At 39.1% G+C, this 24,266-nt stretch overlaps 1 protein-coding gene across 7 annotated transcripts in view; it reads left to right on the top strand.

The window, feature by feature from the left end:
- The window catches only part of LOC111245139 (uncharacterized), a 60,592-nt gene that overhangs the window by 13,370 nt on the left and 22,956 nt on the right, over positions 1-24,266 (top strand). For 3 of the 7 annotated variants that reach the window (XM_022793063.2, XM_022793064.2, XM_022793066.2), the window contains exons 3-13: positions 121-156; positions 3,300-3,374; positions 4,091-4,218; positions 16,261-16,351; positions 16,624-16,861; positions 17,171-17,375; positions 17,611-17,954; positions 18,314-18,528; positions 19,166-19,356; positions 19,797-20,038; positions 20,251-20,532. In XM_022793063.2, the coding sequence (XP_022648798.1) occupies positions 128-156; positions 3,300-3,374; positions 4,091-4,218; positions 16,261-16,351; positions 16,624-16,861; positions 17,171-17,375; positions 17,611-17,954; positions 18,314-18,528; positions 19,166-19,356; positions 19,797-20,038; positions 20,251-20,532 (2,040 nt within the window). In that variant the 5' untranslated portion in view covers positions 121-127. The other 4 variants (XM_086979597.1, XM_022793061.2, XM_022793073.2 and 1 more) reach the window with 4 other exon arrangements.

Consider the following 24,266-nt stretch of genomic DNA (forward strand, 5'->3'; position numbering starts at 1 on the left):
AACGTTGGGAATTTTGAAATAAAAAGTTAACTGAAGTCCGATAAAATATACAACGAAGAAAAAAGATTGCGCGAACTGGAAATAATAGAAAAATTACTTTTTCCTATGCACTATTTTCAGACCCGACATGTCAACAAACAAAAGCAATACAAACAAGCAAGTAATCAAATATCTCTGATCTATCTTACGAAATAAGTGTTTACGATATTACAACAAGTAGTAAATTGTTATTCTTGCTTTTTTTTTTTTAACTATGAGCAAACAAATATCTCCTATTCTCCAGTATTTTTGTGCAGAGGAAACGCTTACTACTTTTACAAACTTTCAAAGTTGCCGGTTCATGGTGTTGCCATTTATTATGAGCTTCTTCATGCCAAAGAAAAATTTACAATAGGATTTAAGCCGAAACGGAAGTATCATTAGAGCCATGGTGATACTTAGATTTGTTTTTGCGGGTTTATATGAGCAGTTCTAGGCTTAGGATGCACCAGGTGCGTTTACTGATTCGAGATACCAATAACAACGATCCTGAACATACTAATAGTAACCTACAACAACTGTAAGTAGCTCGCGGATCTAAAGTAGGATCTTTTTAGGATTTGACTGATTGGGAACAAACGTTTCGGAGTTGACATCCGATAACTCAATATGATGTTTCATACGGCTGGCCTCATCACAAAATGACGTGCGTTTACGTCTAGGCAAGCCGCGTTATATTTCCGTTTGTCGGGCAAATATTAGCACTGCAATGTCGTAAACAGACACAGAGTTCTGACTTTATGCCACTACGCTCTATATACAGTTTTTTGAGATTTGCCTATCTATCTTGTTCCATATTCCAGCAACTTCCATCTTAGTTTCAGTGTGAAATAACTTCTTACATAGGATAAATCTGCTCCCAACAGTTGCCGGAAATGCACTAATAACTTATGCGTTAACAGGAATATCCAGAGATAGGTTATCTAACTTCGAAGTCTGATATTGCTTCAACGTGCTCACAGCATAAACAATTACACCAGATTTCATATTTATTCTTTAATGTTCAAAGCAAGAAACAGTATTACGTAGTCAGTTTTGGGCTATAGGTTTGGAAATAATTTAAATGACTTTTTTTACTGAAAAATTATTTTATAAATTTGAACATATTTAGGTAGGACAAACTCTAAGATATCGAAAGTATGTAAATACTACTGACAGATGTTTCGACCATTTTCATACTTGAATAATACTTGATAAAATACCAACACTTGTAAGTTAATTGGTGGAAAGTGTAAAATTATCCGACTGATTCGTCACCATTGTAAATGCGTCCTCGTACTTGTAGTAACTTTAACATCATAGCATACTCTGACCCGGCCTAAGACAAATTAATCCCCTGTGGTTTTATTTTCGATGCTGAGAGGTCCCTAAAGGATTAAAGAAATTGATTCATAACTGCTTTGAAACCGGCAAGCAACCTCATAATAGTTGTTATACGATCTCCTGTGTAATAGCGATCTCCTGAGTTCTTAACAAGAACTCTGTGCTTATTTGAAATATATGCTTTTAATGGGTTTGTCGACCATAGCGGGTATTCATATAGGAAAAACACAGTAAACACAGAGAGAATTACAAGAAAATAAAATTTCTAAGAAAAATTCATGCTTCGTACCCTAATCTATACGAATGAGCATTCCAACATTTTCACTGATTTGCATGCTTTCCTCAGAGACCAATTAGAGGTCCAAACGGGACCCGCTGAGTATGAGAGAAATGGTACAGAAACAGACTTTCCGGGTCTATTATCCGGGACACATTATCAATTGAACTCTTCAATTGATAATGTATCCTAGAGATAGATGATAGACCTAGATAAGAGCATTAGTCATAATTATTGACGAATCATAATAGATATATTTTCACGAAATAAACAATCTCCACTTTAGGGGACGTTTTCCCAACAAGACTTGCTTTCTGACGTGTGATTCAACGATAACGGACGGCTAGGTACGTCGTGCTAAACTCTTTCGAATACATGGTTTTGTCTCATGGCCGATACGTCTTTGAACACATAATGAAATTTTATTGACGTTTGAGCTGCATCGCCTTCTGTGACAGTTAATATCATCTTTTGATAGTGCATAAGGTATTAGTACATTCTCGCTGACTGTTGGGAACAAACCTGCGTCCGAAGACCTTTTAGGAAAAATTGCTAGTCAGAAAAGGAGCTGCTGGAATATACAATACGGTAGACAGGAAAAGCCTTAACGGATTATTATGTTTAAACAATTTAAAGCTAGCAAAAGAAAATTATATATATGCGCAAAATCTAAACGACCGTGCAGTGGTAACATGTTAAACATAAAGATATATGACATAGCTTGCCTTCGCAATGAGGTTTAGATGCACGTCATTTTGTGATAAGGCCAGCCGTACGAAAGATCATATTGAGTTGTTGGACGTCAACCCCCAAAATGTTTGTTCCCCATCAGCCAGATTCTAAAAAGATTCTATTTTAAATCCGTGAAGTAATTGTAGGTCAATATTAGTACGTTTAGAATCGTTGTTGTAGTAAACTAAGCCTAGGATTGCTCACATGAGCCCGCAAAAACAAATCGAAGCATCATCATGGCTCTTTTGACGCTTCAGTTTCGATCCAGATCCTATTGTAAATGTTTTTTTTTGTCTAAACCCATAATGAGCGGCGGCAACATAGATCGTCAATTTTGTGAGCCTGCTCATAATTAAATGGCCGACTTCCTTATGATACTGCGAAAAGCCATCAGCAAAAACGTTTGTTCTATTACCCTGTATGTAACCCCAATAGAACACATGAACAGAAACCTTTTGATAATCGAATCGAGCCTTTTAGGGCCAATATGTCCACAACAGGCATACCGTTTGTAATCCAACTGGATTTTTTATTTTTAAGGATTAAATCTAAAACAAAACTGCTTTTCCATAGGCTGATCCTACGCTCTCTATTGTAATATCCCACAGTAACATTTCTGATTACCTTTCCACTGGATCTAATTTTCATTGGATAAAAAAAAAAAGATGAAAAATTTCGGTTGTATCCCCCCAAAAGGTAAATCATTAGAAGACTTGCGCGAAATAGTCGACCATTGAATGCAGATGTGCATGGCAAAGCGTAGGAAATTTTAGCTAGAATGTTGAAATAAGCTCGTAGCATTACTTACAGGTTTTGAGCGTTGAGTTTAACCCGCCTTACCGAGACAACTATCGCACTGAACTAATTTATATTATTATTAGCATTATCGATACCATTTAGTAATTGAACCGAACCCCTTTGCTTTCAGCACCCACTCTGTTCCACCGGGTCACTCTCGACCAGACAAAGGCAGTCAAGGGGAAGCGGGGCTAATCCTTTATAGGTAAGCCTTGATGATATTCAGGCAAAGTTTCTATAAAACTATGCTAATATACAATTTTTGTAAAGTATGCATCAATATAGCTTGTTGTCTTAAGCATAAATCTTCTGTGGTTAGCGCTTGAATCTTAATAGCATAGCCGGCGGTAGAGGTTTAGGTTCTTCTACAAAGGTGAAAGATATTTGCACTTAAGTTCTTTTCACTTAAACTTTTGGCTTTTCCAACAACGTTGACATCTATCACGCGCTCTTAGAGCGTATCCCATGTCATGTTTCAATCTTAAAAGACGATCTAGAACAAAAAGAAAAGTTGCTCCGGAACGATTTGTTGTAAAGAAAAATGAAATTCAAGAGCGAATGTCAAGCCATTGTCCTACAAACGAATATTGTAGGCCAATGGCTTCACTGTTCCAGTTGGGCCACCCAGAAAATGAAAAAAACTTAGGTTGCGCCGCGTACCGGTCCATGTATTCTTACGCCTAAAAATTTTCCAGCGGATTATTATACGGTTGCTCGCAGAGTAAATGAACTAATCGTTTTGAGCATTGTCGAATCTGTATTATTCTTACTGACATTATGACTTCAAGCTGAAAGGGTCGACCTGTGTCGCAATTTCTTTCATCGAGATTTCGATACGGTATTAGAAAGGCACGTATTTTTCGGACAAACGAACCTTTCGGATTTTTGTAAATTATACATTGCTCGAACGTTTACTTGCAGGTATCCAGATGAGCAACAGGCATTAGTACCCTATCAGGAAGCGAACCTCAACATCACAAATCAAGCAGCCACTTTTGACATTTCAAAGCTTGCAGCTACCGATGGAGCATCAAAGTCCGGACAGTCAGGCAAGGCACACAATCAATTTTGTTGCCTTTTTAGGCACATGACTCCTAGAACTGACTTAGGGAAGAATCACTCATTGATTAAATGTAAAACTGCTTTGGGTACGCGTTACCGGCCAACGATTAACGAGTGCGATGGTACGTGTGGTAACGGAGAACTTTGTGCAAATTTGTTTTTGAAAATAATTACACAACGCAAAGATATTTCACATGTGTCCGGCCCCAAAACGGTCAGCTTAATGATCAATGTCCAGGTACACTTAAAATTGACAACTAGCTGAGCGGTTCCGATGAGACCGGTAACATAATAGCCATTGTGGCGTGTTAGTATTTGTCGAACTTTATTACGCCTTGCGGCGGCTTACCACTGTTAGGGGGCAACGTTTATGTCGAGTGGAGCCTCGTCAGTGGTTCCTTAGGTCTGCCAGAACCGGCTTACTAGCAGTTTTATATGTTCATAGTTGCCAGTCAATTAGTAAAGACGTAATTTTACGTAAAGCTCTAGCTGGCAATTCGAACACTGCAATTAAATACGCTCATGTATTTGCTATAGAATGAGCATAGTTAGCATTGCTCTGATCATCAGTAACCGTTCGTCAAACGGTTGAGTAAGTACGAACGATTCAATCGAAGATATTGAGGTTATGAAGCGTATTTATGTATGAAGCGAGCAGCCCTATCAGACGTGCTACCTGTTATACGCATGATAACCTGCCCACTTTAGTTGAAGAAGCGCTGCATCAGTAACCATGTTGGGCAGGCTACATACAATTATCACAAAAATATATACTGCGCTTGTATTTGCCATTCTTTTTTACCTGGTGAAATACACATTTTACACAAATTCTAACAAGAAAATTGACCATCTTCATTATCCCATAAAGAACATTTGTTAGGAGGTTAATGCCAGCCAGCTGGTTTTTTTCCATGGTGCAATATTAACGCCTATGCTTGCTAGGCCAACGAATGCAAAAGTAGTCCAATTTTGAATTTTTATATATGAACGCTGATAGGCAAGGTAATCCCGTCTCCTGCTCCATTTCTTCAGATCGCTCGTGTTGATAACCTCACATATCATTGGACGATGTTACATGTGGTACCCAGGTCTGCCGTGAACAGAACAGAATAAACAAAGGAGAGCTTTTGAGCTTCTTCTTCATTATACAATGTATTGTCATAAATTAATTCGTCAGTGATTGAAAAGGTGATAGTCCGTTGGCTCGAGGTTCAGGCGATATGACAAATGCACCAAAATCGTTTACTGTTGCAAGTCTGCTTTGAAAAACCCTTCTACCTGTTCTTTTCCTGGAGAGAGTAACGTTGCACCATTCATAGAAGTTTTTCTGTTGTTAGAGCGTGTTCACTGTCCATAAGTTCTTGTCGGCCATTTAATTTTTTCTCGAGCGTTTCCAAGTGCGAGTCTGATCTATCAGATGCATGTCATAGGCTTCTGCCGACAGAAATGGCCTATCTTTGGCCCGAGACGCATCTCCTAGAGCGACCTTTTGGTGTCCCTGTTTTATATCGACGTAGGAACACCGCTTCCCATCCCCTGTAACTATTCTTCGTATGTATTAATGGTAGCTGTTTATTACCTAGCACTGGGCTAGCTGTCAATGAGAAACCGTAGATTTCTGGACTCTTTCGTTTAGTTGCGCAAGATACCTCACAAAAATCGAACTTTGGAAGTTTGTGTGGAAATGAACGACTTTGTCAGCCCAGATTTTCATCGGCCATAAATAACCGATTAGGATTTTTGTACAGTTTTCTCGTAGGCAAGAAAATAATGGACGGCAGACAAATATTATTAATACGGACCAATTCTAAAACCGAATCTAGGAGTCCATCTAGGAGTAAAAAAGCGTTTTGTATGATTCTATGGAGGTTTCTGTGCCAAATGGGCCAGGCCAAAGGCTCGAACTGTGAACAATATCAAGGAAACAAATTTCCGCTTAAATATTTCGAGCAGCGTACTTCGCGACCCTAGTGAGGGCCGTATATCAAATACAATAATATACTGAACATGCTACAATGTTAAATAGAAACGTAGGTAATGTTGTGCATATAGCTTTAGCATTGTCGTGAAAACCGATGGTTCTATCTTGCGCATTAGATCGTTGTTGCATACAGACTGCCAGTTTGATTCTTCTCAAGCACTTTCCAGCACATAACACACCAAAAGGAAATGCGTTGTTTTTTTTTTGACGAAGATCTAGTTAGGATTAATATCGGATAACGAGCAACTAACCTCTAGTAACTAGTTGGTCGACTCTGATTACGTATTGTCTGGTATGAGTGACCTTTTGAGAGACAATGTAACGTCATGTTCTTTGTGTTGAGCTTCATAAAGTTTATAGGGTAGCCATGTCCTCAAAGTCCTGAAATCATACATTCAAGACTAGTTGCAATATTCGAGTATTTGCGCATTTTCCTCGGTCACTGTCGTTTGCCATCGAAGGTCCACGTCGAACTTGAATCCACAAACTTAAGGATAAGAACTTCAGCAAATCCTTTAGAGGAATTCTCCCACTTGTAGTTTTGCTACACAAGTTAAACATATGCCGAGATATTTTGGCAGATTCTTTACCTCTGTAAACGTCGAAATATAGTATGTTTAAAATACGCGCTTCCATCAGAAACAGTCACATTTGCAGCTTTAAAATTAAAGTTTCATCAGTGAAGGCGCGACGGACTTAGAGTATACAGCACTAATACACGAAGTAAACAAATGGCGGAGAGGCGAACCGAAAGCTGTCGCTATGCAATAAATGGAGAGGAATTGCAGCGGTACACAATTTCTCTCTGACCTAGTTCAGTCATTCGGAGTATGGTATCAGAATTCTAAATAGTGAATCGTACATGGATTTCTAAGTATTCCCATAATGTTGTAATGCAATATGTACGCACAGACTTTAGGCTCGCTATTTCCGTCTGACCAAAATAATCTGCGGTTGAGGCTCCGAGCTGTCAAATAATGGCCTATGATTTGTTTTAGTCTAGAATACCTGTCTTTGAAAGTCTTTGAGCTAGAACGCGTTTGTTGTCAAAAAGGTAGCCCCTCCTTGAATAGGCTAATAAGGAAAAATTTGGGGCATTGTCCGCTAGCCTGTTTTCAGGTTTTAAGTGGAGATTGCGTGCGACGCAAAAGCAAACCGCTGATTATTTCGGACTACTATGCTTTTTCAGAATACGTTTCTTCCAATAGTTCCAGTTAACTCTTCACCACTAAAATTTAGTAGGGCTTGAATTAGTTCTGAAAACGTGGCAGGCGTATCAGCTGCTTCGATTATACGAAACTTCCGAGTTCTATACGAAACAAACGAGGAACATCGAGGAATAATACAGTTCTTCTGCTGGACTGCATTATTCGTTCTTGCTGAAAAGTTTACCGGAGAGCTTTCTGTGAAAAAGAACATCATATTTACCGTCTCGACTTGCTGCGGCCATTTTTAAACTCAAGAGTGAATGCCACTATCGTAGCTTTTCTTTTTCCTATATATATATATATATATATATCGTTGTTATTTGCTGCTCGCAAGCACCGTCAATGAAGTCGTGATTTCCGATCTAAAATAAAGGGTTTTTATTCGCGATTTGCTATGCACAGTATGCTTGCATGCTGTGCATCGCAAGCATCGATGTAGTAGCTACATTATTATTACATATCTTTGAAAACTAAATGATCGTGCCTTTGCCACAACGGCCTGGTGGTTTAGCGAACAACAGATTCAACACCTGCAACAATAGGCACAGTTGATAGACATGGAAAACACTTCACATTATTATATGTAAATCGATAACATGTTAACTGTATAAGTGAATGTTATTTTTGAAAGCTGTCCGACAGCATTCTGCCCAACCTAAAAAGCGAGTGAGCTTCAAATAAAAAAACATTGCTTGGATACGTAGCGTAGAATTTAGGGTTCTTAGCTGCGCATTCGTTGCAGAGGCATTGAATGAGACCTGTAAGTACGTATAGTATGTAAGTTGGCCTGCGAAAAAAAAACTAACTGCTATTCTACTACTCAAGCTGCTGTGGACTGCGAAAGTTCAATGACATTTTCATACTAAAACGCGAACGTGTTATCTTGCAATCATGGCTCGACGTTTCAGAATTTAATCTTCTTCATCAAGTAAAAAGTTATATCGTTAATAGTGTTGTATACCAGGTTATTAAATTTGCCATAATTTTCAATTGAGAATTAATCCTAACCAGAGTCTACTAAACTCATTATAACATACATAAGTTCATTTGACAGTAATTGCCTCGTAGACCAAATCTAGAACGGAGGAACCAAGAGAAAAAGGTTTTTTACTCTTATATCCCGGTAACTGTTAGTAGCGTTTGGTTAGCTGATGCTTGCTCAAATACCAAAAATGTTTGAAAATTATTATGAAACGTTAAAGTTTTCTGGAAAAGCTGAAACGTTTTCGGCACATCATTCTGACACTGCAGTTATCGCCTTTTGCAACTCTTGTCGCTTTCCCCCTTAAAGGTTATATGATTTTTCGATACATTTGCATCTTGTTTATTATTAAGTGTTTTTGAAATGAAGCTTTTCTATCTATAAATGTACGTAATATATGTATAAAATAAGATCAGCGCAAGTAACCTTGAGGGAAACTCGGCGAACCAGTGGCCTTATCCTACTGAAGCTGTAGTTTATCGTTTAAGGTTCCCCTTTATTCAGGAGCCAAACATGGCAAATATGGCATGTAACCCTTACCCAGAAACAGCAGGATGCGATTGATTTATTTGTGGGGTTCAGCATCAAGCAGGTGTCCGGGCTTCTAAGCCAACTCTCTGAAGCTAAGCGTTGCTCGTAAATTAGTGGAAATAAAGACAGTAGATCACTCTCTATTGTCGGCCATAAATGTGAAGCTTAGTTCTTCAGTTTATTACTGATGATATTGCCTGGAGAAAGGTATGATCTTTAAATGACAATTAATAGCCAACCCACAGTGGTGTCATTTGATTTTTACGTTCTCCTTTCTAATTTTTTTAACGTTTGCATCGCAGTGTATTAACATTTATATGATTGCGAATAAACAATGTTGTAACGCAAGTTTTGTGTATAAGAAAAATCTTCTAATAGTCATTGTCCGGATTATTTTTCTTCAAAACTAAAGGTTACCTCTTGCTGCCAATTTTTGTTTAAAAATGGTACGTAATTCATAGATAGCAGTGAAACCAGGTCATCAAACCAAATCGATCTTAAGAAATTATCCAAAGAGACTATCGTCTGTTCAGATCTTAGATCGTTAAAGTACCTGAACAAACGATAGATTGTTTAGATAATGCCCTAATATCGATTATAGTGGAAGACGGGTAAAAAGCGTAGTTAAAGAATAGAGCAGTTTTCCCCTACATGTTGCTTGAGTTCTCATATATTAAAAAGAATATATAATATATACTCATAGAAAAGAGTATATTATATTTTGCTGATGTCTTATTGGATCGCATCACCCTGTGAAAACATTATCATTCTCCTTGCGATCTGGCATGTTTAAATGCCGTATTTTTGTATATATAATTACATCTGCCCCATCCGTTCATGCGTGCTCTACACGGGTGTATCCAGCTGTCCGACAAACTGGGCTACTTCCCGAAACCAACTAGTTCAGGACTCGTTCCGTTTAACTCGCAGGGATACTGATATCTCAGTTCGGCTGTTATATGGTGCAAAATCCGATCAATTAGATCAAATGAGCTTGTTGATAACATCTTCTGTATGAAATACCTGGGGGGTCAGCTTAAGTACACAGCATGAAACTTCGTCCTTGTATTTTTTGCAAAATCTTCAACATTGTCACTGCAATATCGAAGGTTTATACCGTTTTTTTTTTTTTATAGCGTTTAAACCATCGCTACCGCATTAGTTTTTCGGCTTTCAATAGTAAAAGTACATTTTTTAGATGATAACAGTCTATAGACTAACGCGCCGATATTTATATTGTCACTCAAACATGATATTAACAAAAACTCAATAAGTAAATACGAAAAATAGATAGCAGTGTGAGAAATAACGCGTTGGTTACGTTGACTGAAAAGGATACCTGTTTACAGAAGACAGCCTGCTTTTAGCTTCAAACCCAGTATGGCTCAATAGTGGGTTAAAACTGTGAATCATAAGTGAACATATTATTTTGATACAGAAAAAAATATACCATATAGAACATATTTTTCACACACATAACAATATTTTTCACAGTAGAATTTGATTTTTACTAAAGTTCTAATTTTTAAAATAAAAATAAAATTTTTTTCAAAATTAGAATATTTGGGTTTATCTAGTCAAAGCATAAATATTTAATCATCTAATTACAAGGAACTACAAAAGAGTTAGCTGGCCTGAAATAACTTCTTTTACAGAAAACTTTTTGCTATGGTCGGAGCCTTAAAAAAATTGTGGAATCCTTTTCTTTGGTATTACTAACATGTCAACAAACTCTGCCAAGCTTGTTTCTTTCAGAAATTTCTTCGCTTAACTGTAGAATAAATATATCACTCCGTGATTCCATTGGAAAAGACAGTCTGTTTACTTTGCTCTGGCGCTACCCTTGGATTGACCTTTTTTGGCTTACAGTTACAATGCGGTAATGGTGATTCTTTAATCTGTATGGATCTCTGAGATTGCAGTGACAAGGCTTTGCATAAATATGAAGTTTCATGCCGTGTACCTAAGCTGACTCTTAGGTATTTCATACAGATTTACCACCCGGCTTACAAAAAGCTGTAAGCATCCTTACTTGACGGCCGCTTTATCGTAAGGCTCCGATATCTATATAACTTTTTTTTTTGGTATATCGTATACGTATAAGTACAGGTACTAAATATGGATGGGTCAATAATTATCAGACAACTTGCTTTTTTGTGAACGGATTTGGCTTTGGATTACGTTAGCTAGAAAAATGCTTTAATTAATATAATAATTTATTATTAATATTTAATAATAAATTTCTATGTTACGCTAAAAATGTTCCTGAAATTTCACTCACTTTTGTTGCGTCCCTCAAACGAAGTTCTGCCATTGTTTTTTTCAAAATGAGCGAAAGTTTTCTAACGTGCATTGTTAGTTACAAAGCTGACATCGTCTTAATTCGTAATGACTTTTAACTCGTTCATTGGCGTATGATTTAAGTAAATTTTGCACAATCGCCCCCTGACCAACCAAGGTTTCTGGTCAGTAGCCTGGCAAAAACACGTTCATTGAGACTCCGCTATGCATAGCTTTTAGGCTCCGTATGTGCCTAAACTATCCCAATTCCATCTGTCTTTTAGTAATTTCGGGCGAGCTCAATGTACGTATGCGACAGTTTTTTCATAGCCATTCGATCAGTATCCAAACTAAATCGTCAACTTGAACTTTATTCAATTACATTTCCAATCCACTTTTTTCTTCGAAACGTATTTTGAGAATTGCGAAAAGGAATTAGTCACGGAGCGCTTAATCTAGCGAATACAAGCATAGTTAGCAAAAAGTAGCGTCCTGTGGGAAGGCGCATCATCGCGGAATAGGGCCTACGAGTTCAGGCTTATTTTAGCGAGAAGCATTAAATATTAAACTTAGAACTATTTGATAATACTCTCTAGTAAAATGAATTAATTAAATATGAATCCAAAAGATAAAACTTGCCAGTAGTCGAAAAATACGATGAAAATCAGCTCAGTTTTTAACCTGCTTCTGACATGACTCATTAGTTGTAATGACGCACCAGAGCCGACCGGGCTCTTTTTTGAATTCTTACGGGACAGTGGTCGGGCGCGCCCGGCGAATATCGAAATGCAGATCCTTTGACATAATCACTGCTACGAAATACTTCGCCTCCAAACCTTCCTTCAATGCGATTCAACGTGACTTCGGAAGATATCTAGTTTGTTTACAAGTCCTCTGAATGTGGTCCGGCGATCCTCCACCACGAGAAATTTTCTTTTTCCACGTTCCGCCTCTACGCACTGTGACGGATTAACTCAAAACTGATCTTGTTTTCAAGGGTCTCATCTGTTGTAAATCCTTCGGTACCAATTCACGGGCAAAGCCTGGTCTTCGAAAATTATTTCACACCGTTTGCACAACTTCGTTCGAGTTCGTTCTCAACAGAGAACATATTATACGCGCTTTGGCCCTTCATTTTCCAGAAAAAGGAGACTTTGCTGGAGGTCACTCACTCTGAGACCTTTGTAAAATACATAGCAGACGTTCCAATTCTGTGAACTTCCGCTCAAAAACAGTAGGTTAGCAGACGATGATGGTGCCAGAAGCCGATCACAATGCAGCTTTTAATTGACCGTAGTCGGGCGTTATTACGATATTTTTTTTTTCACTTTTTTTTTTTGTGGCATTCCTCTTTGACTCCGCAGTGGTTTTGTACACAAGTTTCCCTTCTTGGTAATTATTTCGCAGAAACCTATACGAAACCAGATATATAATGCACCCGCTGAATGTATTGAGGATGTTGAGGGTCTGACTAGCGAGTTACGGATACCTGGATTGTGGATGTCGATTATTAGGTAGATGCTATACCTCCTCGGAGCTTTGAAAGTCGAGGGCCTGTAGTGTGATGCTAAATAGACATTATGACTGATCGGTGTGTACAGAGTCACATGAGGCTTTCGGTCGCTTATCCTATGAGCTACTCCTAAAAAATGCATACTGCTTGAAAGCGTTTTACACATACATTTAGCCTATATTTTTTCAAATCCCTTCAGAAGCAACATACTTCTCCTAATTTTGGCGCTTCTTTACCTTGTCGTGTGAAGTATTTGTATCGCGTTTCCGTATAACTCTAATGGAAGTACACTAGTGTGTGATACATCCCAGAACCCTAGGGGGCACTAAATTATCCAAAACGATCGTTTTGAACCTTCTCGGTACCGGAAATATGGATAGCTATATGGGAAAAAGATACAAGGACCATGGGTGAAACAGGGCTTAGGTGTTAGGGCTGTCAGTGCACGAAACGACATTTCATTATCCTTTACGATCGCGTGTAATGTAATTCGTTGAGTTGACTGTTAAAAAAATCGAGTCTGTTAAGACATGTTACTTCGGAATTGATTATTCAAGAAATGCCTCGAAAATTAGATGCCTAGCTAATCTATCCACACTCTTAACAAGACATACATCCTACAGTTATCTTCATCTTTTTTTTTAAGTTGAAAGCTCACGTGGATAATGACATACACATGTATGTCGCCATATTTCATTTAAATACTTCGAATATAATTCGGTATGATGAGCAAATTATGCTCGAAGGTTCTTTTGTAATAATAGGCATTGAGAGACTCAAGGTGGAACTCTTTGTGCCCGGCGTACCCTGTCTCTCTTTTACACCTTTTCTTACTCTTTTGTTACCAAAGCTATTGATGACTAGGGAATCTGATCATGCATTTACTGTGTGGGTACGTCTACAGAGAAAACTTCAATTACGACTTGGAAGTTTTCATCGAAATGTGCTTTTTGCCGTATAACATGTCATGAATCACGGAAAATTTAAAATAGTTAGAAAAGCCAATCCTTCAAAGGGCACCAAACGGAACGAAAGTTAATAGCAAAGCCAAAACATCTCGAAATATAGCTTTTTTTGAGCTTACTCGTTACAGATTTGCGTAGATTATGTGTACTATTCTATAGGTGGGAATCTGCCAAACGGTCAAGTTGAATATGTTTATTGGGTCACGGTAAAATTATCGTGTCATATTTTTGTGATCTTTTTATTTATATAAAAAAAAAAAACATTAAATCCGTGATGCGTTGCTATTGAAACAAGATAAATTTTTATTTAACAAAAATTCGGGTGTTGCTTTCTGAATCAATGTGGCCTGGTGATGAATATCGGAGCAGTCCGATTTATTACATTACTTATATACCGCTATATCAGTTTTTATTATCTCAAGTATGCATCTGCAAATTCTGGAATCGAAAGACGCCTGCGCTGTTTTCACTGTCGGTCATGGATTCACACGAAGCATAAACATTGCGGTTACATGTGCTCTAGCGAGTTTTTGCGTGGACATGTCTATGTATTTATAAAGCGACTGTATAATTTTTCCAAAATGGTTTCCGCTTCACCACTGTTAGACCCTGAGGCTATTCGCCGTCGTTGTCATATCCCCCTCTCTCGGAAACAACTTTGCGCTTCGTTAGCCTCCTGGAATTAGAATTGATTCGAAGTACCGACAGGTGGCGTAATGTTTCAAAACAAGCAACGCGTCTGCCACAAATCATTCGTTGGATTGTTAAGTGACAATAGAGGAATATATTCAATATGGACAAAAAGGTCCAGGAGCGAACGTCGTCGCAAGGGGCTGAGCCTTCTCGTCGCACGGACCGAACGAGACGAAAACGTGACATCGATTACGCGGGAACATTTGGTATGGACTGGTAGACACTTCCGTGGCTTGTGATTGCCGTGGTGTTGGTGTTCGGCCTTTGTGACGATTTAGACTCATGTTGCGTCTGTCGACAGATATAAACAATCTTATAGGAAATGATCTGCGTGCCACATAAACTGTGTCACTCGCATCACAGCGTATCTGACCACGATACATTCCCAATTGTAAAAAGATTAGCGTGTTTTTTTACAAAAAGTCTTTTTCTTATATTGATTATTGTTTGCTGTTCGTACGTGTGTAACTGCATTTGGTAGGTTGAAGCTCAAAGCATAGTTTCTGAGACAGTTCTATATATTTTTTGCTTAATACGATTACGGTACGAAACTCTATACGATTAATTGTTGTTCGATTCAACGGGTTATTTGTCTAGCATCGATTCAGTCTTGAAGGCAGCTAGTAGTAAACGGTGAGAATGTTAATAATGAACTTTCCTTTTGTTGAACTAACAAACTATAACTTTTTTCCGGTATAAAACGAGTCAACAGAGCAGGTAATGAACTAGATTCACCAAGGAAATTGCCTCATTAGATGCTGTTCAAGATGCCTCGTTAGACGCCCCAGAATATTCCCTTCTGGGTTTGCATTCTGTCTTCTTGTTCTACCGATAGGCTCATTTCTACACTCGCTGATAGTGTAAACCTGTTTATTGATAATCAGGAAGCCGAAGTGCTATGAGAACCATATTTTAGTATGATGTTTTATGTTGGACCTTCAAACATTCCTGAACCATCATCGGTTTTAGATCTCGAGTAAGTTAAGGCTTCAGTTGCCTGCGACTGTCATGACAGAGTTTGGTCAGATCTAGTTAATTACTGTAGCCTATAGAATTTTGAAAGCGATTTTCAGATTCTCCAATCACGAGCTGATGTTTGATTTGTTATGCCTTATTCAATGGTGTGTAAGTTATAGCTGGTTTCATTTTTTCGTTTGCGTAGTACATCCACGCAAAATCTCTCTAGGGGGTCCGGACGCATGTTATACAATAGTAGAAATAAGTAGATTGTAATTAGAAATGGCACAAGTAAATCGAATTTGGTCAAAGAAAAGCGAAAGCATTTGGTATTCTTAACGCCTACCTTAAAAACGTCTAACGTCATATCTAATTACATCTATTGCACAAATTATTTTCGATACAACCCTCGGAGCCGTTAAACGTTGACGTTAGAGTTGATTTAAGTAAAAACGAATTTTCCTTAACGCCCTCGTTCAACTATTTCCGATAGCCTAAAACGACCTTAACGGACCTAGAGATACCTTTAATTCATTTTGATGATTTATTTGTTTTTGAACACGTGCTTAGATGTCTTAGTATTTCATCATCTGTTTGTCGATGTTATAACGAACGTGGTACCACATGCAACTTGGTGCAAACTACGCACAAAACAGCTGTTCGGCCGCGTGTACGTTGTAACTTCATGGCGACACCATATGACGGTCTTCGTACTGCGTATCAATATAGTTTTCTTCTCTAGAAGTTCGTACTTCTGTTTAGGAATTGGGTTTCAGTAACAGAATGTAATCTGTAGCATATTTGAGTAACCTCAATTCTCTTTCTGCTGCTAACGTATTTACATTTTATGCCCAAGTGTTCCATACTAATTATCCTTCACCAAAGATGTAGGTAATGAATTAATGAAATTGCTTTACAGTGCCCGCTTCCGACTGGACATATGTCTCCAACAACGTCACACAGGGAACATCGGCGGATGTGTACAAGGAACTTCGCAAAGCTTGCCCTAAGTTAGTACCGTATACCATATACCAAGTACTAACATATTTTGTCGGTGTTTCTGGTACTTTGGCTTTGGATAATCCGAAAGAAAGTTTAATGCAATCATCTGTTTCAGCGTTTTAATAAGAAAAAAACGCGCCATTTGATTAAAAAAAAATGTCCCAACTAAGCATGATATTAGCATCGTAACACAATAATGCATGGACTAATGTTGGCTAGTCATGTATCATTGACTATTTTCCAATTACGCGATTTCATCATTCCTATGTGCATCGTCTAGCGTCATACGAGTGGCCCTAATAGGTCTTGAGGAATACACCAAAGGGAAAAAATACTTGGACCCACAGCTTGAACCTCAGGAACAGTATGTCCGCGAACAAGTGACGCTTTCGCTGAAAGAGGTCGGCGACCTCTTGCGGAAAGAACGGCTAAAGCTGGAGGATATTCGAGAGACGATCGAAAATCTATTCGGGCTACTGGAACATCTGTTCGTAATCAAAGCGTTCAAAGCTGCCCTCGTAAGTAACGTCACTACCTATTTAACTAGCCCAAACATTCTTTGCTAACATGCGTGCGAAACAGCAGCAGTAGCAACAACAGCGACAAAAATGACGCTGATTATTTCGTAAAAACATTTTCTGTCACAGTGTAGCACACGTATAAAATGTATAACACATTATATACATGAACCCATGCGTATGATTCACTTTGATTGCTTCTCAGTTGTACTCTTTTCCATCGAAGTCCAAGCCCATACCTCATTATTTACGAGGTAGCATGGTACATCTGCGTTCATCTCATCTGTAGATTGTGACCGCTCTATGCAGATGTGCCGCAATAAACTGGTCAGGGGTATCTACAAAGTGGAGGATCTAGCGAAACGGCTCGAGGGGTTCGCTGACCCGAATTCAATGACGGATTGGCAAGGCATTCGCGAGTCGCTCTGCGCGCTCCCCATCGACGTTGGCGCTGACGGTGACCTTATGGCATTCGTCCCGCCGATCTCCTTATTTCGTAGCAAGGGTTTACTTGGTATGCTTTAATGATGTTTAGTAACAACCAGTTTTGTGGCATCTTAAACCGCCGTTTAAACTGCAAGAGATACCTCCGTCAGTCTGGACGATTATTATGATGGCTCGCAAGAGGCCTGATGCACCTGTCAGTGACAATGCAAGTTACTCATCATAATGCTAGAAAGATGCGCAATAGGTTCGTTGTACTCAAAAATAGAAGTTATTTCTAATAAAATGCGTGCGTTTGTGCCAAGGTGTCGGTGGCTTTGGCGCTGTATATCGAGCTCGTTTTGGTCGTTCTGTAACAGTTACCGTTAAGTTAGTCGCAAAGGATCGATTTGCATCGCCGTTCGTCGCATGTACGGGAAAGCTTGTAGGAAGTATGATAAATCACGCACTCCTTGTGCGGCAGTTCGCCTGTTTCGAAACCGCGCAGGCTTACGTGACTGTCATGGAATTGATTGACGGCGTCGAGGTCCGCGATGTGACCAGAGCCGTTGGCGGACTGCCAGTTAACATGAACAAACTTATCATAGGACAGCTATGCCTGGGATTGCGGTATTTACATCATATAGGTTTTATACATCGTGACGTTAAGGTGAGATAAACATACGGACAATAATCAGCTCTTTTGGATTTAAAATATATAAAAATAGATTTAAAAGAATGTTATTTAAAAACAAGAACATTTCCGTTATAACATATAACAACTGTGTGTTAGTGTAGCTATGCTCTAGCTTCTATGGTGTTACAGCCACTTAGGCGCAGTGGCTTAAAGGTTTTTTTTGGGCTGCTTAATTTCCAAGGTCTTTTTTGAAATATCTATTAAAAAAAAAAAGCATCAGTGCTGTGTAGTTCTACTAATGTATAGAAATAAAGAATTATGAGTGTAATAAAGCCAATCTATATAGATAACCACGCTTACATTTTACAACTGTATTTATTCGTCAAAGCCAGCCCGCCAATATGATGATAACGTCAGGCGTCCGCGTGAAGCTGATTGATTTCGATACGTCAAAAGTGAGCATCGGCATGTTCATCAAAAATCACCCCCTGAACAATTTCTACAGAAGAACGGTGAAGGAAATTTTTGAAAAGGAGGCCATCGGAACTATTCCCTTCATGCCGCCAGAAATCCTTCGAGGCAAACCGTTCGGGAGAACAATTGATTGGTAAGATCCCCCCCCCCCCCGCATCGGCCAGTTTAGAAAAAGGTGTAGTTATCTGGTGCTGTGGCAACTTATTGAGGTACGCTTGGCTTTGGCTTATAAGCCTCGTAGTGATAGCGGTTTGAGTACCTATAAAAAAATAAGATAAATATAACAGCACTTGGTATAATTTTAACCAATGTAGCTTATGATTAACTACAGTCGAGCAAAAGATCTATAAACAACTGCTAAAGATCATTGTACGAACTTTGTATTTTATACAAACAAATATCATATCGTAGGCGTTAATTCATTTTACTAGAACAGGAAACAACAGCTAATCAGGATTATTTCGAAATGCTACTTACAAAGGAAGGGGGTTAGCCCATCTTGAAGAATCCTAACGGACGTAAAAGGAGTCGTAGAAAAAATTGTCAAAATTTCTGTTCTCAAAAAGGATATTGAAAAATTCTAAGAATTCCTCTGGTATCGCTCGTTGTCGTGGTTATTGTGTCTAAACCATTAGGCATATTAAGAGTAGCGTTCAAATAACTGACAACTATTCGGTATGTATAACTTAAGGTATTATCTGATCGTATGCGTTGAAAGAGATTGAATTGAAAGCTTGCAGGCGCTTAACTGTTGCCGATATGAATAATAGGTGGGCAGTTGGTGTAACCGTATACAACCTACACACAAATACTTACCCGTTTCTGGGGAAAGGCTACGACGTGAAGAAGACACAGAAAAAAATCATCAAGGGAACCTATACGTGGCCGAAGTCAAAAAGTGGCCCGCCGCCACAAGAAATGGTGGATCTCGTAAAAGACTTTCTAAAAAAACGCCCAGAAAGTATGTATAAACTTTTGCGTGCCAGCTACAGTTTACTTAACCGAAATAAACTCTGTGACAGTATCACTTACATTGGTGGCAGAGAGGAGTACTCCATAAGCAGCGATATATTTCTAAACCTCAATATCGCGCCTGAATATCAATAACGCTAGCTTCTAGAATTGGAACACACTATCCGTGCTTCCAGAGCGCCGGTGAGTTAACACCATATATTAAACCGGCTTTTTGGTGTAGAATGCTCATGTAGACAGAATATTCATACGGGCCTTATCCGAGATTAATTAATTAATTTTTCTTATTTCACTTTGAATATTTTTTTTAGATACGAAAAAAAAAAAAAAAAAAGAAAATTCAAGTTATGCTGTTTCAGATAATTATATGGCTAAGGAATATTGTAGTCAAATGTAATCTAATTTTGTTCTTACGATAACTGCATACAGAAAGGCTGTGTTCAAAGGACTATGCCGAAATAGAGAATCACCCGTTTTTCGCCGATTTTGAGTGGGCCAAATGGGATAGCGGAACGGCAAGCGAAGAGTGGGTTCAGCTCGACAAAATAATTACGGCCCAAAAACTTAAGCGTGCTAAAGAAAATCAGTCGGCAATTAAAAATACGAAGAAAACGAAAGAGACGAAAAAGACCAAAAAGAGTAGAACACCCCTTCGGCTACGGGATTTAACCGTAAGTTCGTTAACGGGTGCAAAAGTTGACCTGAATTTAGTACATGGTAAAATTTAATAGCTAAATTGTGCGACAATAAAAAAAAAAAGAGAATTAATACCAATATGCTTAGCGAGCATACTTGACAAATTCAAAGAATTAGAAACTGTTCTTTAACATGTCTTTTACGGTACATATATCTGCCTTTTAATAGAAACAACGTTTGATTTCAGCCGGCTCGTAAGCAAACTCCGCTTCACACGACATTCTCACTAGCGTTCCGTATGGCCGTTCGACGTCTGCGTGCCGAGGGAAAGCTTCCAGCAAACGCGCTTGACGAACCGGTTGACTTCGACGGAACATATCAGGCATCCAACACCGAAGGACATACATATCTGATCCGACAGCTTCGCTACAAAGTTCATCGTGATTGCAATCACATGGGGGAACAAGATGCCATCGATCAGATCATGACGGCTGACACATCCGCCAACAAATCCAACGATCCTACATCGGTAACAGTTCCGAAATCTTCATCATCGCGAGTCAGTGTTAATAGGGCTGATCCGCCTGCTATTGAAGGGACACTCCCTCTTACGCAGCAGGAAATGTCAACCTCTCACTGAGAATAACCTGCTGAAATATTTTGCCACTGTTATTATGGGGGGACGTCCCCTTCTCCCCGCACAACCTCTTCTCAAAAATCATCTATGAGACAGTATTATATTATACAACTACCAGTTGTATCCTATACTTTCGGTGTAAGGAGGGAGGGTTATGATCAGTCAATCTGGGCAGTAGATTTGTTTATTTTTTATTCTTAATGCCTGTCCATAGTTCAATTTCTTGAGCACTAAATGTGACGTTATCTCTTACACTCATGTAGTTTGTTGAAATGTGGTTTTTGGCAATAAACTATCGATGTCTTGTAATATGTGGGAGCGAAATTTAGCTTAACGCGTTCGGCCAGTACTTGTCACTGTCTTTGACGCTGCCAGTAGCGCTTTGTGGGAGATACGTACAGCCGAAAAGAGTTTCACTCTAACGAAGGCTCCTTTTCTCGTTTGTACAAGATACACTTAACTGGAAATTATAACATTAAACTACTGTAATAATACTGATAACGCGGTACGTGCTTATTCTGTGGTGTGAATACCTATTTACATTTGTGTATATGTCGATTTGTTTTCAGCGATGTTCCACCAGCTGAGGGCATTTTTGTAATTCATCCGAGTTACAAAACACGTTACGTTGATAAAAAGGCTAAAAATTTGTCATGAATAGGGACATTAAAAAAATGTATATTCATTTTATTAAGGTAGAATGGTAGACTTGCGATTTCTAGCCTAGGTTTTTGAATGGCTCCTAAGCGGGCTACTGGATTTCTGATATGGGCCGTTCAACGTTTTCCTTACATCCACGTTTAATTCAACGCGTAAATTCACAATGCAACGGGAAAAATCATTGAGAATTAAGAAATGCTACACTGAGATGGCTCTTTCATAGGTTGTGTTAAACGGAGTTCAAGGTTTGGGCCGCAATCGAGAAAGTGCATGTGTGTGACGAAGCCATGTAGTTCCAATATTAGCTCATGTAAAACAGTATGGACACTGCGTGGCAAGTGGACCTCAAACGTTGTCTAAAACTATTGCAAAGGATATCAACGGTTCGATTAAACCGTCGACGTATTCGGCTACCACAGTTACTTGTGTTGTATTGTTTCGTCTGGTACTAAAGCAAGGCAAATCTTCACCTGTCTTTGTGTACTTCATCTCTTCATGTCGTGCCAGCCCGAGCCCAAATATTAATCTTAGCCCTTCTTTAGGTATATCTTCTTATCTACCCTTTAGTTCCTAGTATGAAAATACTTAGTGTGTGAGTTTTCTTCAAACCTACTTTCGTAGTACGATCCCAAAAGGATAATTAATACACGGTTCACGAACAATAATTAACATAGAATCGGGGCATTTTAAACTCTTCTTTCGATCATCGTGCGGTGGGTCACCCGGAATCTCCAGAGCAGGCCAGGGTAAAATGCTCGCTGGTCTGCTTCAGCAGTTCGTTGTGAAGTGTTTTTGCAAATAGAGATTGTTGCGATTTCTTCAAAGGGCTCGCTTAAGCTAAAAAGCAAATATGTCATACTTGGAACGAGTTCCAAGGCTCGAATGTAAAGGTCTTGCATGGCCAAGCGTTAGCGTCAAAAAAACCAGTAGGCTACAAAAAAATTAACATGATAAATCAAGAACTGCATTAACAGCTTATCACCTTGAGAAAGTATAGCCTTCCTTTATCATTCTTTGAGTCAATTAGAACGTTTCGATTCAACGAAGTGGATGAAGTGGAAAAGAAATCGAAGATTGTTTCGTAAGTGTTCATTATGTAGATCCAAAAGAAAATTCTGCGCTTCGCGAATAGTTATAAAACGAAGTATAAAAAAGTCGCTTAGTCTGCCGCGTAGTGGAACTTAATCCAGATTTTGATTACGCTGTTTTAAAAAGGGGTGATTGCAGAAAATTCCGGGAGCGATCGAAGGGATGTGATGAATACGTCTTGCAAGGTCCGAACTATACGTAAGGCCTTCCCGAACACACGACGATCAGGTTAAAGGATAGTACTATACGAATGTATCATGTTAAATAGCATCGTGCAAAATTTCTGCTCCTTTCACGTTCGCCCATCGGCACTGGGCTCCTAAACTGCGATTGGTTTCCTGATTATTAGGAAAATGGCATACTGCCTATATATATATATATATATGGGAATGTTTTGCTAGCAATTGTATTCAACTTCGGTAGTATCTGAAACATTTTTTTCCATCTCGTCTGACATAATACGACGACTCGCAGAGAGAATATTCAGCCATATCTGTGTAAGCATACTTGCTTACGCATTCGATCCAAAAGTGAGCAGAAACAATAGTGTCACACATATTTCTACTATTCCCGAAAAACCGGACCTGGATTACTACATAAATTGAGGAAACATTAGAAATCGAAGTTTTGCTAGCGGTCACACGTGGAGTCGCAGTTGACTACTAAAGGCTCTGCGAGCCTAGTGGTAAGATTTCGGTCTTAACGTGGATCCTAAGATCTCAAGGCTGAGCAAAACAGGTCCTTACGGGTAGTTATGTAAACAACTATTCATCTTAATGTATATACGGTGAGTAAAGGGTAGGAACAAAGGTTTCGATAGAGACAACAGCTGACAGGGTTAACGCACATCAAATACCCTCCCGCCTGCGGCGATGGTACCATGAGCAACTGGTTTCTGAATGAAATAGATTTTGTTGGTTAATGCCTTCGTACGCTAACTATACCTGTCACGCGTTAAACATGACCTTCCTTTCATTAATTCACGTCGTCACGTCGGCAGAAGATGTGTTCATCAACAGGTCCAGGACAATGTAATGCTGACGTCACGAAGATCTCTACTAGGTCAATGCCAGTTAGGCAGTCAGGTAACGAAAACACTTTCAGATTGTATTTCGACCACTACGATCTCCGAACGAGGTCGAATCAGACCTTTTTTGAAAATGAAAACCACAAAGACAAATTTATTGATTTAAGGCATCTCGAAGGATGCCGAGTGATTTAACGCTGACTTGGGCTTAATTAGCGCCGAGGGCCCAAGAGATTTCCCGCTGGAAAAAGTGCCTTGTGTTCTTCCTTTGACCCAATACGGTGGCAGCAACGATCGTGATCGTGTGACAAAAGTACCAATTCTCACGCATAAAACAGCACCTGCATCATGTTGCAGCGGCGATAACCATAACAACAAAATACGGGCGCTGACCATAACCGTTGCAAAAAACGGCATGTTCACAGGTCCCTCTGTTCATAAAGGGCGCAGGCGTCGTGGGTTCGTATGCCACTGATGAACCAAATAGCCACCAACCGATGGAAAATAACATGGTACTTCTTATCAAGGCTGATAGTCCGCAATGCGGGCCTACTCTTCGCAGGTTTCGGCTAGAGACTGAAAAGGGCTCAAGTATGCCGTGGATTTCCCCTCGGAGAGCCCACTTAGTAATACCCCATGATTCAGATCTGAAATGATGCAATATGTAGGGAGTAGAAGCTGGAAATCGGCCGGGTGAAATATCTCGAAAAATTGATTTACGCGGTGAATGGGAGTTCAAGGAGCATGTATCCATTCCTCGTATTTAGGGCTATCGCTCTTCGATGCGGAGAAGAGAACGAATCGCTTTGAGGCATCTGGTATGTATAACTATTTTAGAGCTCAACGGATT

The sequence above is a fragment of the Varroa destructor genome, unplaced genomic scaffold, assembly GCF_002443255.2.
Source record: "Varroa destructor unplaced genomic scaffold, Vdes_3.0 BEIS01000002.1, whole genome shotgun sequence".
NCBI classification, from domain to species: Eukaryota; Metazoa; Arthropoda; class Arachnida; order Mesostigmata; family Varroidae; genus Varroa; species Varroa destructor.